General features: G+C 37.4%; 1 protein-coding gene across 1 annotated transcript in view; it reads right to left on the bottom strand.

Moving 5' to 3' along the window:
* The window catches only part of LOC140163690 (protein sidekick-2-like), a 385,021-nt gene extending 372,252 nt beyond the window's left edge, over window positions 1-12,769 (bottom strand). Inside the window, exon 1 of the mRNA XM_072187006.1 lies at window positions 11,899-12,769. Within this exon, the coding sequence (XP_072043107.1) occupies window positions 11,899-12,112 (214 nt within the window). The 5' untranslated portion in view covers window positions 12,113-12,769. The remainder of the gene's footprint in view (window positions 1-11,898) is intronic.
* Between the last annotated feature and the right edge of the window lie 748 nt (window positions 12,770-13,517).

The following is a 13,517-nucleotide window of genomic DNA, read 5'->3' as shown; positions in this document are numbered from 1 at the left end:
TGTGTCCCGTGATATAAACGGAGGCACGATATGTAGCTAAGTTTTGGATCGTTTTTTGTCACTTTTTTCGCCAGAAAATGCCGTCAAAACTATCCTCAGCCGAACAATACCGGTTTGGTTTTACCTAAGGTGTGAAACTACAACCAGATATCTCGCCTTTTGGTCGAGAAATTGATACACAGTGCTATGAACAATCGATAGGCACGTCTGTGTCAGTCGGAGACCAAGGAGGATAAGGGACGATCATATGGTGTGGCGTCACCTTTTGGGTGAGTCCACCGGGGATCGGGGTTTTTGTTATTTATTCATTTATGTGGGACAAAATGACTATTGGTTTTTTCCGCATCTCGGGATCGATGCAAGAAGTATCTTAATCAACATCGGAAACGGTAAGATCGACCGGTGTACTGAGTCTGTGTTTTCCAAAAATTAGAATGCATAGATTGAAGTCTTTGTACAAGTCTTTGGGCTTGATTGTCACAGCATATGAAAATAAAAAAAGGGGCCAAAAACAAGAGTTTTTGGCCCTTTGCCCCTTACTTGTGCTAAATATACATCCCATAAAAATGTTATTAACTATTTTTTTGTACAGCTTGTGAAGTCCCATTTTTTCAATTTCAAATATTTGCAGCACTGGTGCCAAATAGATATGATTGTGGGGTCTTTCATAAGATAATAGTTCAAACCAAGTTTTGATGACTCAGCATTATGGAGTCAAGAGACTGGACCGAAACTCAATAATATTATGTTGCTGTCATTTTCACCCAACAGACAAGATCTGGATAATATCTTCCCAGCCATACCCACTATATTGACAATACACTACAATTATAGTCCAACTACCATTCACAGCACACACAGAGCATCATTCAGGGCTCTTTAATATTTCATCTCCAACGTTAACTTCACAAATAGACCAAGTCGGTTAACATGAATGCGAGAAATATGTCTCATGACACTCGCTGAAAGAGCTTGATATTTGATGTGAGCTAATATTTGATTCCCAAGTCTGCATGGAACGCTGAGCTTCAGTGTTTATCAATTTGCTGACAACTCATCCGACCATGGAAAATGAATGATTCTCTTCGCTTGTTTTCATTGCTGTGTAACCGAAAGGTGATATGATACACGAATTAGCAGCATTACTAGGAACTTCTACTACTATGGCTTATACTGGCTTATGGTTTTTAGCTTATAAGGTTAATATATAGTTACCCTGGTTTTGATAGTTACACTCAGGGATGTACTTTTAACACCTGCCCGTACCCCAGGAGTGGGTGACTTTGTTGTTGAGCATGTAAATTTTCAAAAGTACCCGTCCGCCTGGTGGGTAAGAAATTGAGGATGATAAACTGGTAATATCACACTGGCTGGCAATATTTCTGTCCTTTAATGAGTTACCTGCCTGACTGGCTAGTGGCCCAAAAATGGCCAAAAAGTTAGAGTACATTTTGTACACCCCTGGCTAGTGGCTACACTCATATGACCATTGACTAATTTTGGCTGTATTTCTTACCGGGTGTTTTAATACGCGGTAAGAAATACAGGTGTGACAGAGAAATCAATAGGAGAATTGCAATGGCAAAAGAGACTTTCACAAGGATGAACACCCTCCTTTGTAATTTGAAAATCACCATGAGTAAAAGACTCAGGGTCTAATTGCTATGTACATGTACTACCAATTCTGAAATATGGTTCCTCAGGAGAATGTTGAGGAACCCTTGGACAAGTCACACCACAAATGAAATAGTATTGCAGTAACCGTTTACGGTTTGATGGCCAACCACCATGTATCCACTGACGCTCTACCCGGGAAACGATCGTGTGATCTGGTGTATGGCAGAAGTAAGTACTGTATTTTGTTTTCATGACATTAGGTCGTCCTGTGTCATGCGCATTGCATTCATTTACTGTCACTGATCTGACCTTGGAAGGTTGACTTCCGGTACACCCAATAACCATCACACTGAACGTGTTTCCACTGAGGAAATAAATACCCGATGTTACACCCCATGATCTATTTCCAGAGTCACGTCACGGTTGCCCGGTGTCCACACTTCGAACCGATCAGTTTCCACTGAGCACATTAACCGGTAACACTCTAAAATAAACCGCAATACCCACCAACCATTCCCCAGTAGAAACACACAGATTATCACTTTCCCAAATTACACAGGTTTCATAAAACCTCAGAGAATGTTTGATGCTATATCTTGAAACTATACACTCAGTCTTTCATTTTGGATTCCCAATCGGATTTGAAGTACCATCCGTAGCTTGTTTCAAGGTCATTTTAACAGCTTGGGTATGAAGGTACTGCATTTTGACTTGGGAAAGCAAATTTAGGCTCCAATCTGGACTCCGAGTCCAAACTCACCACGGGTTCTCGGTGTCATAACACCGTTCCATTCTAATTTCATACTGACTGCATGCATGCATGTTTAAATAAAGAAAATGTATGAAGGGTTCTGCAAGTCAACACTACCCTTTCTCCCTCATCCAATCAGTACACATAGATACTCACTTCCTCCCTGTCCTACATGCAATACCATAGTCAGGTAAGGCTTCTCTTATATAGTCAGTTCACTCACCTAGTTCAACCATAATATGCCCACTACATGGTGTCTATTTGATTGAAATTTTGCGAGGCACTTGATGTAATGCATATTATATGATCTTTGGTGTGTTTATGTGGATGTGATGACACTGCGTGTGCGCTACATAGGCTACACGCCTCATTTTATGTTTACAATAGAACATGCAAGACATGCAAGAATTTCTAGCAAAAATGGTGTGAGTGCATTTGAAAATACTGATGATGGATCGATAGAGAAGCTACTCAGTTTCACTCAAAAAACCTGAAACTGGTGAGAAAAAACCTGAAAAAGCATGTGATGCAGGCTAAAACAGGCTAAATATAAATAAAAACTTGGTAATTTGGACTCACAAAAAACATAAATTCAGGCTAAAACCTGAAAAGTGACATCTCTGAATCGAGGACACAAACATGAGAAATCACTATGTAACAATGAAAAAAAACTAGACACTCAGGAACTGCACAGCAATGTCCACATTTTCTGTACGGCAATGACAATTGCATATATATATTACTAGTAACTTGAAACGTCAGTTTTGAATGCAAGTTGTCAAATGGGATGCCTCTACCATGGGGCGATTCAAAAATTAAATTCAAAAGTCTTAATTAATGGTATTTTACAGGTTGACCTCAAATGACCTTTGGCCTCAGTATATGACCTTGAACATCACCAATATATATTGGAGTTCCCGTAGTGCAGCTAAATTTTAATTTACAAGTTGACCTCAAATGACCTTTGACCTCAACATATGTCTATGACCTTGAACATCACCCAAAAAGAGTAGCCAGAGTTTCTGACCATGGCCCACCTATCCTGAAAATCTGAAGTCAATCTGCCTATCCATTCACGATATACAGCATTCGGAAGTACATAAGCATGAAATTGACCTCAAATGACCTTTGACCTCAGTAAATGACCTTGACAATGAACACCACCCAAAAGAGAGAGGAGGGGAGGGAGAGAGAGAGAGGGGGAGAGTGAGGGAGAAAGAGAGAGAGAGGCGGGCTCTTTGAATTTACTGCCAGTTCTATACCCGGTCAAGATAGGGTACCTAGTTAGATGCACATTTAGAATATAAATATACCGGGAAAATACGGTTCTGCAACCTTTTGTTAAATATGGTATAAAACTGAATCGGTGGAGATTCTAAATAATATAAATCCCCTAAGGCCAGTTTGTCCATTCTTACATTTTTTCATTGATCATCTTATAATTGAAACGTTTGTTCGCTTATGTACATTGCTTGCAGTCGCACATACCTACCTTCCAACAATTTTTTGTACATAAAAATACAGAAGTCTTGGTAAACAAGGTACAAATATGATCTGGTCTAATGATTACAATTAATTCAATCACAGATACAATATGTTGTAACTAACTTTCATATTATATATAGCCAAAATAACATACAATTGCAAAGACTGAAATAAATCACACAGCAAAATTAGATGCCTATACAGTCGGAATCGCTGAGGGGCCCTGCAATCTCGCATGCTGGACCCAAACTGTGACAAACCAGCCCCCAGGTAGTTATCATACGTTCCAGTTACTTATCTTCACAGTCAAAAAATTAAGAGCTCGGAAATCGAATCAAATTAGCCATTAGTTTAGTCAATATAATTGAAATGGAATTATTCCTATCTTAGAACATTATCGCAAAAAACGTTTGTGCTTTTACAAATGAGAGGAAGCAGGTATTATTTTGTCTGGGAGACATCGTAAGGCCCTAGTCTACACCTTCAATATGTATTGGGCTGACTTGCTCAAAAAATGCATGTAGGGCTTTATCTTCTGGAAGATTTTAAAGTTCTTCATTTCCTACTTATCCGAGAAATCATCTGAGGCTGTTAGTGAACAAAGTGATAAATGCTTCAGGGTAAGTTTTCTGGCTTTCAGTAGACAAAGAGTCAAATGTATTCGGATTCATTTCTATAATGTACACTAGATGATGATACTAGTTAGGCCTGGCGTAACCCTACCTACCCAAAAATTAGGCCCGACCCTAGACATTTTTTTATTTTTTTTGCAAAAAAATAAATAAATTTTAAAAAAGGAAATAAAATTTTTTTAAATTAAATTAATCCATTTTAAGTAAAAAAGATCCAAGGTTTTTTTTTCAAATGTAATTTACAGAGCTCTAAAAAGTTGCATCAACTTTGGTAACTTTTTATCACAAAGAATGTCCTTGAATAATATTTTTTTTTTTAATTAAATCCCTTCCTACAGCTAATTTTTTTTATGTTACGCCAATCAAACAATTTTTTAGACCTTACTACTGTGTAAAAGTAGAAATTTTCCAAGCTGCTACCACAAAAATAACAAGTTACAACACACAAAATTTATATTCCTTTTGTGTATCTAGGTAAATGTAAGGAAACTTGGAATTGTGAATTTAAAAACAAGGGACACAGTACGAAAATTTCCACTTTTACAGTACCTGAAACCATTTTCCCCGCCCAATTTGGTCATCAATACAGCTCAAAAGTTGACATGATTGAAACAAGATGACATTGACAAATTATTTTTATCACAAATTCAGACTTGTCATTGTTGATATTTTTGTCCACTTTGACAGAAAAAAAAATGGTAACACACACGCAAATACATACTTTATTCAATCAAAGTACTGCCCACGGCTAAATGATCATCATTTCGACTTGTGTTGTATAATGTGCACTGCATTGGGACTGCAAAATGTCCGAGTTCCTGAATGCTATGTTTCTGTTAGGTACACTCAGATGCACATACATGTACACACAAAAATCTTGAATTGAAGATCTTGAAGACAATGCATCCATCGCTTAAGGAAATATTGGGAATTAGATTACAGCTTTTGAGATTTGGTGGAGAAATAAAGAATTGATAGCCTAGCCTGCCTGCCTGTCAGAAACAGTTTCATTTCATTTTGGCTCCACGCCGTGGAGCACAAGTATGATATTTGTATGTTGGGCTATTTTCGTACAGTTATTCAGCAATCTAAATACACAGGCTATTTAGGTTGGTTACTTTTCTTAATTTCAACTTGGCAGGCTTTGAGGCTGGCTCCTACATGATTCAAGTGACCTATAATTTTTCTGTGTTGCTGATAGAATTTTGTTTGATGTACCATAGAAGTGCAGTTGGGAGAAGTTGGAAAGCTATGTACAATGAGATGAACTCTTGAAATATTATATTCTCAGTATGAAATGCTGGTCTTTCCCGTTACCAGGCTACCCAATCCCCATAGATCATTAATATTCAGAATATGGAAATAACATGACACAAAAGTATACAATACATCGGGCTACCATATCCAATCACTAAACCAACTTTGAAGTTGATGCAAGGTTATAAGTATATTGTAAGATTACCCTACTCTTCCTACCCTACGATCATGTTTTCATCGGAAAATCAAAAATTACCTGCCGAAGTTGACCCGAACCCAGAAGTAGAACGAACCAGGAAGTATGTTTGCACCAGAAGTCACCGATTGTAACTCATATCGGCATGATTTTAAGCTTATCTATCGACTTTTTTCAACATTTTAGATCTCATTACTAGTGTCGACACCGCATTAATCGATTGTCATATTTTTCCCTAACAAAGTGTTGAATTAGAAATCATGTGTCGATAACACCTCTAATAGGGATGGCGGTCCCAAATAGCTTGTCTGAAGATATCAATGAACACTACACACAGTATACATGTAGTAAATATTCATAATGGAATTCATTATTTTTGCATTTCTGTGACACCCTTTTGTTTACTTTCAGCCAATTTGACAAGTTGACCTCAAATGACCATTGACCTCATGAACTTGAACACCACCATTACATGAAAGCTCATATAATGCAGCTTTGGCTCAAGTTTGGTTGCAATTGGATGTGAACTGTAAATATGAGAATCTATATTTACAAGTTGACCTCAAACATGTCAAATGACATTTGACCTCAGTATGTGACCTTGAACACCACCGTTACATGAAAGCTCCCATAATGCAGCTTTGGCTCAAGCTTGGTGGCAATTGGATGTGAACTGTTCATGTGACATTGTGAGACCAGATTTTGTATTTTCAGCCTTTTTACAAGTTGACCTCAAATGACCTTTGACCTCAGTATGTGACCTTGAACACTACCATTACATGCAAGCTCCCATAATGCAGATTTGGCTCAAGTTTGATATAAAATTGGATCAATTGAGCCCATATTTATTGGTCAAGCTATGAGCTATGAAGTAGTCCAGTCCAAGCAAGGCCAATAAACATTAGGCGTACAGAGCATCCAATTTTATCATTATTATGTTTTCACTATGGACCACAACAATGGCCTCATCCCAATGGCATAACATAATTCAATAACCTCAATTAAACAATCATATTGCAAATTTGACATCAAGTTGCAGCGTATGAGTTTATGTGTAAATTTTCAAAGGTCATTCAATGAATGTACAAATGTATTGGAGGGAAGGAACTGCACTCTGATCTTCCTTCCTTCCTTCCTTCCTTAAAAGTGCAAGCTCACATAAAGTGAGAATAGACGCACTATCTATGAGCATGTTGTGGATCCTAGTGTTTGGATCCAATTTTTCCCACACTTGGGTGAATTCATCAAAACAATAAAATGGTTGCAATTGGATGTAAACTGTTCATGTGTGACCAGATTTTGAATTTTCAACCTACTTACATTTACAAGTTGACCTCAAATGACCTTTGAGTCTGACCTCAGTATATGACCTTCAAGAACACTGGTAGTTGAGGGTTGCCATAGTGCAACTATGAACCAAGTTAGGTGCAATAGGGCGGATCAGAGGTCGGATTTGAACTGTTCAATATGAGAACAAAAAGCCTAAGTACATATTAGGCCCCTAACAGTCAATTTTGAGTTTCCCGTCACATAATTTATGAAAACAAGTGAGGTAACTTTTTCATTATTCATTATTTTTCTGCCTTTCATTATATGACCAACACGCATGTAAAATGTGTTGTTATTTGGCTAACTCCATGAAGTTGGGGCACAAAGTGTGACACAAGGGTCAAAATTTCAAAATGACTTTTAATTCTAAATGTAATGTGTGTTTTAGTTACTTCAACTATCATACTTCAACAAAAAAGTGATCTTTTTACATTGGAAAGTACAGAATTTCTGTGGTAGTGCTTTGTTGTTCAGCAGTCAAGGCAAATATCACGATGCTACATGGACACCATTTTATACTAGCTCTCTCTATTTTAAACATACTGTCCATGACATGTCTTAATAAAATACTTTTTTATGATGTCCTACCATGGCAAATTCGCATAATATTACCAATTACACTATCTTAAATCAGAAACAAAAGTTATGAGGCATCAAAAATGGAGAATGACAGGTAAATCTATTCAAAATTATGTTTGATTTCTTTTTGTATCTAAAATTCACCAGGAATATATTTACAGCTACCTAGGATGGTTCAGAAAGTATTAGATTCACAGCTGGTAGTTTATTTTGAAACTAGAAGTAAAAAAAACCTGCCTTTGTTGCAACGAAAATTCAACATAATTCTACCGATGCTACTTGGACACCGTGTCCTGTAGAATTGTGAGTTTTGCACAATAAGTAATCATACTTTGTGGTAAAGTTATTTTTAAAATTACATTTGGGCCTAGGGATGTTAAAAGTTGTAGAAAAAATAAAACAAGGATACCTAAAAAACTAGTGAATACATAAAACTGACAAAACTGTGTACCGATGCTACATGGACACCGTGTCTGATAGTGCATAAAAATTTGTATTGAACACATAAATATTTTACAATGTTTGCCTGCCCTCAAAAGTTAATATGTTTAGTTGTTTGTCATCTAGTTTCAAAATATAAGAAGAAATTACATAAATTTTAACTGTTTGCTTCCCAATGCTATACTTTGATCACGATGCTACATCCCGATGCTACATGGACACCGCACCATTTTTTCAAAATATTTACTCTTTGTAAAATAGCAGCTCCTCAAATCAAGTTCCCTTGAAAACCCCTACCCAGTCACATCTTAAAATAAGTCCATTCATGTCAGTATGTGAACTGACCTTGCTGTAAGCAAGTGTAATGGTTTGAAATCTCCCCATGCTACACATGGACACCACAGTGACATTTTCTCATGAAATTTTAAAACGACTGAGAGCTTGGGCACAAATGCTGGTCAAATTTCCTATAAACACGTTTACATCAATCAAAACACAAAACAAATTGATTTGAATGATAAGTACATGTGCTGTGGGTGAGCTGTAAATACCGATGCTACACAAGTTTTTCTGGACACCGCATGTAGCATCGGGAAGCTCATTTTTGACATCCCATAAATTTTAATCGACTGGTTTCTGTTTTGTTTAAATGTACTTTTTAGTTACTACCAACATTAATTCATGTAATATTATGTAAAACTGTGACTGTTTGATGTTACAATTGAAATTATTTGTATTCCGCATACTTGCTTTTTCTATGTCACGTTTTTTGCCCTAAAAAGTGCTGGACACCAACCACTTAATGGCCCGTAAAAATAAAAAAATAATAGGTACAATTTTCAAGTAACTTTTACATGAAAGTTAAACTTCATATCTATTTAGAAAATATCAACTGAGGAGAAAAGGTTCATATAAGAAATATTAAACTGCATTCATATTATAAAATTCTCCCAATTTGTACTGTGCCCCAACTTCATGGAATAAGCCATTTGCCGCTCATTCACTTGAAGATGGATGTTTAGCCCAAATGAGATTCAAAAGTATAAAAAAAGAGTCTGCATGGTTGACAGCAAAATGCATGTTTTAATTTTGATTTTTCCACAAAAAATAAAGGGTATTCATAATTATTTTTGCAAATATAACCAGTTTTTATCAGTATTTTTTGGAAAATCACAATAATGAATTCAAGTGAGGGTCAGAAAATGAAGTGAGGGCGGGTGACGGGCAGCGATCGAATTCGACGGTATCGCATTTGATGCAATTTCCATCAACTGCTATGCACTTTTCCAAAATGCATAGCTAAAAGTGCTATACTGCTATGCAAACATGTGTTTTGCATCTATAGCACAAACTGCGATGCAAAAAAATTGACTGAATTCGAACCCTGGTGACGGGAAACTCAAAATCGACTTTCCTTGGCCTTAATTGTTGTCAAACACTGACTGAAGCACGGACACAACTCGAAATGCCATAAAGTCTTTTCCTTCCAATGACCTACATATGTAAAATGGTGGGGGCATTTATTAGAGGGGGAAACTACATGTATTGGAGTAAATATGATATTGTAAACTTCTTCAACAAATATAGGTTTCCGGGATGTTGAAATCCTTGGAATATCCAACAAACCACCTGTACAAATGTAGGTATAGGTACAAAAAAAGAAGCAGATCTGTGGTTCTGGTTCAGATACTGTAGAGTACCGGTACGCAGTAAATCTTCAATAAGTGGACATTTTTGTAATTTAGGGTTTTTACTGGAGGGGCAAGAGTTCCTAGCTCAATATGGTTGTCCCCAGTAATTTATGGTAGGCCTACCGTATATGGACAAGACAAGAGGAAAGTGCTTTAATATTTCGAACACATGTGTGTGCCAGTCTATAGGCATGTCGTATAGGACTGGTAGTCAGACCTTCATTTTTGAGGAGCTCAATTGCACCAGAGCTCCTACAGCTCTCCTTAACAACATTTTCAGGAGTATGATTTAGTGAGCTCCTCGATACTTGAATCCCTATACAGATATTTTAAAACAGATTGAGCTCCTTGTTGAGCACCTTAGTAAACTCAGGCTCCGAGTGATTAACAGAGCTCCTGCAATTTTCAAAAATGAAGGCCTGGGTAGTGGTAGCGGGTCTAGGCCCATGCCATCAATTACTTTTCGGAGGGGAGACTTCTTAAAAAAGTAGAAATCTAGGTGCGTTTAAGGGGGTACTACACCCCTTGCCAATTTTATGCCTATTTTTGCATTTTTCTCAAAAATTATAGCACATTGGTGACAGGTACATGTAAGATATGTATATTATAGGGGCACTACAACTACTGTACTGAAAATTCAGCAACTCAAAGCAAGTAGTTATTGATTTATTTATCAAATATTGGTTTTCCCTCATTTTTGACTGTAACTCCACAACTGTTGTCTGTGCTGAAATAAAATTTCCTGTGCTGAAATAAAATTTCCAGTGCAGTAGGCCTAGTTGTAGTCCTTGCCCCTGTAATCTTACTTGTCCCCAATGAGCTAAAATTTTTGAGAAAAATGCAAAAATAGGCTCAAAATTGGGCACGGGTGTAGTACCCCCTTAAAACAAGGCATGTTGTGGTTGAGTGATGTAGGGATGTGTCTGGGGCAGAATTGAAATCCATTTGATTGGTGCAACAGTTTAAACAAATGTGTGTTTAATATCTAGAGGCAATTCGCAAGGTGAAGTGGTCCTCTAAATTGTGAATTGGGATTTGGTGGGCATCCCCTCCCTCTGTTCTGCTACAGGCTTCACTGCTGGGGGATATCCTAAATTGTTTCCACACACCTACACATTAAGGAGGCATAAGTCTAGGAAAAACATGCATATTAACCCTAACCCTACCCGTGTTTTTTTTGCTATCGGAAGGGAAAGAAGAAATGAAAAAGGAGAGAAGATGAGGAGAAAAGTCACTTGGCACCCCCGGGATTCGAGCCTGGGACCCCTCGCATGCCACGCATGAAGATCCCCAGCATGTAGAACCACACAGGTGATGTTGGCCCGCCAACGATTCCCTGGGTATATATGACTTGGGCTGATTAAGTCGCCATCAAGTCACATGGAATGCATGCACGCAGAGGGGTTTTAATAGTGAGCTTTAGTGAGACCTAGTTGGGTTAGGGTTAAAAAAATGTTGGTACTCAGCTCTAGTCTAGTGAACCATAGGTCTATGATGAGTGAACAATGTATATTTTAAAATAGGGCTCAACCAATTATCGGATCGTTAATCGTATCGGCCCGATATTTTCGCTATTACAATTTTCCATGATCAATTATTCAATATCAGATATCGGATCGGTAGACAAATGCCATATCGCCCATCGGTTGAGCCCTAATTTAAAACCAGTTCGTTTACTTTCACTCCTCAAGGGCAAGAATCTGTTTAAACTCACTACTTACTTGAGAACTCTAGCTTCAAACATCATTTGAGCAAATTCTTGGCTAGACTTCTCAAGCAACTCACTACCCACAAAAAACCAATGGCCAAAATATACTCTTGTTCAGCAGATCTTTAAAAATTAATACTTAACTTAAGCAGTGGTAAGTTGGTATAATATATAATACATGTCAATAGTCTGGATATTCAAATATTTCTTACCTGTGTTAACTAGATTGTGTACTGCACTACACAGCAGGAATAATATCCATAGATTAGGCATAGTGAGGCGAGATGATAGGCCAAATGCTAACGTTCTCACTGTATGAAACTGTGTTGACATTTCTACAAATTTAATATGAAATTCCACTGAAGTGAAAATGTTATGTTGGTTACAAAGTTTTGTTAATTCCAACAAGATGATATTATTTATCATTGAATAGACAAGTATTACTACGCATGATTTATTCTAAGATAAGGAAAGTACACTGAGACTATAATTGTCCAGGTAGTGTGAGTCAACATGTACACTACGCACAATATCCACAATCATTCAACCAGGACAATACACAATAATGCCCTACTGTGCAGTGTGTATCAATACAGTGTATCAATGGAAGTTTGTTGAAGATCGGCGTAACCAAAAATCCTCACACCTTTTCTTCGGATCCAATGTGAAAGGTATATTTTACCCAAATTTGGTGGTAGAAGATGAATAAGGGTGTCAGTACACCAAGTTGTCATTCATCAATTTGTCCATAGTGGGAGTAAAGTTCCACATGTACTACATCTGAGTTGATTGGTAGCGGTATGTTGTTGGCTGCAGCTGTGTGTGTATGGTAATCAGTATGGTATTTCGTTGGCTGTTTGTCAGTCACTTCAAAAGAGTGAATCGCGGGATATTTCTCGCGAAATAATCACAAGATAACATGAAATTACAGAGCACCAAGGAAGCACGATGCGTTTCATATGCTCTCTCAGTCCATTCTGCTATAAAATCCAAGTGTGTGGATCCCAAACTTTGAATGAATTAATACAATTTACCATTGGTACTATACGAGCGCTGCCAACTTCTGGCATCTCTCATTCATTGTAAACAACGTCGCTCGTCGCTTCCGTACAGGTGCGCCGCGTTTAAAAAGGATTCTAATTTCTTTGTACAGCAACACGCGTATATCGGAACCAAAGCAAACCCGACACCAACGAAACTATTAGCCAAAGTATATCGAAATCGCCGCATGATGGGGCTAAAAGAGGTCTGCTTTCCAGCAGGCCCTGTTTACAAGCAGAAAATAAATTCCCATATCAGAACTGAAAGTAAAATTTGAACTTGAAGAGGGATAAAATAGGGATTACGGGGGTTTTATGCCTTTTGGTCAAAAAACTAGTCCAAATTTTGAAGAAAAAAAAGTCCACTTTTAATTTGTGTAACCATTTTTGCTACTACCTTTTTGTGTGTGATTTAATTATTTCTTGTTAAGGCGACGAAAAAAGAAAACCCTGTTCTACGGGCCCGACCGACCCAGAGTTTGAACAAATTGGGAAAAAAAATTTCCTGTACAAATTAATGAATGCCGACCCAAATTTCGGAAATTTCAGGAACAAATTTTTTTTTGTATTTTCTCAAATTGCAAATTATTTACAGATTTTGGTGATTTTGTGGGTCATTTCCCAAAAAAAGAAAAAAGAAAAAAAGGCCGACCGACCGACCCTAGTTGAAAGGTCCGTCCGCCCGTAGAACAGGGTTTCTTTTTTTCGTCGCCTTATGAATAAAAATCAATTGAAAGATAAAAAAAGTCCACTTTTTCAAAATCAGCCCCCCAAAAAAAAAAAACTGGTTA

This window comes from Amphiura filiformis, chromosome 11 (assembly GCF_039555335.1).
Source record: "Amphiura filiformis chromosome 11, Afil_fr2py, whole genome shotgun sequence".
NCBI classification, from domain to species: domain Eukaryota; kingdom Metazoa; phylum Echinodermata; class Ophiuroidea; order Amphilepidida; family Amphiuridae; genus Amphiura; species Amphiura filiformis.
Note: the sequence above shows the minus strand (reverse complement) of the source record. Positions and strands in the feature narration are given on the sequence as shown.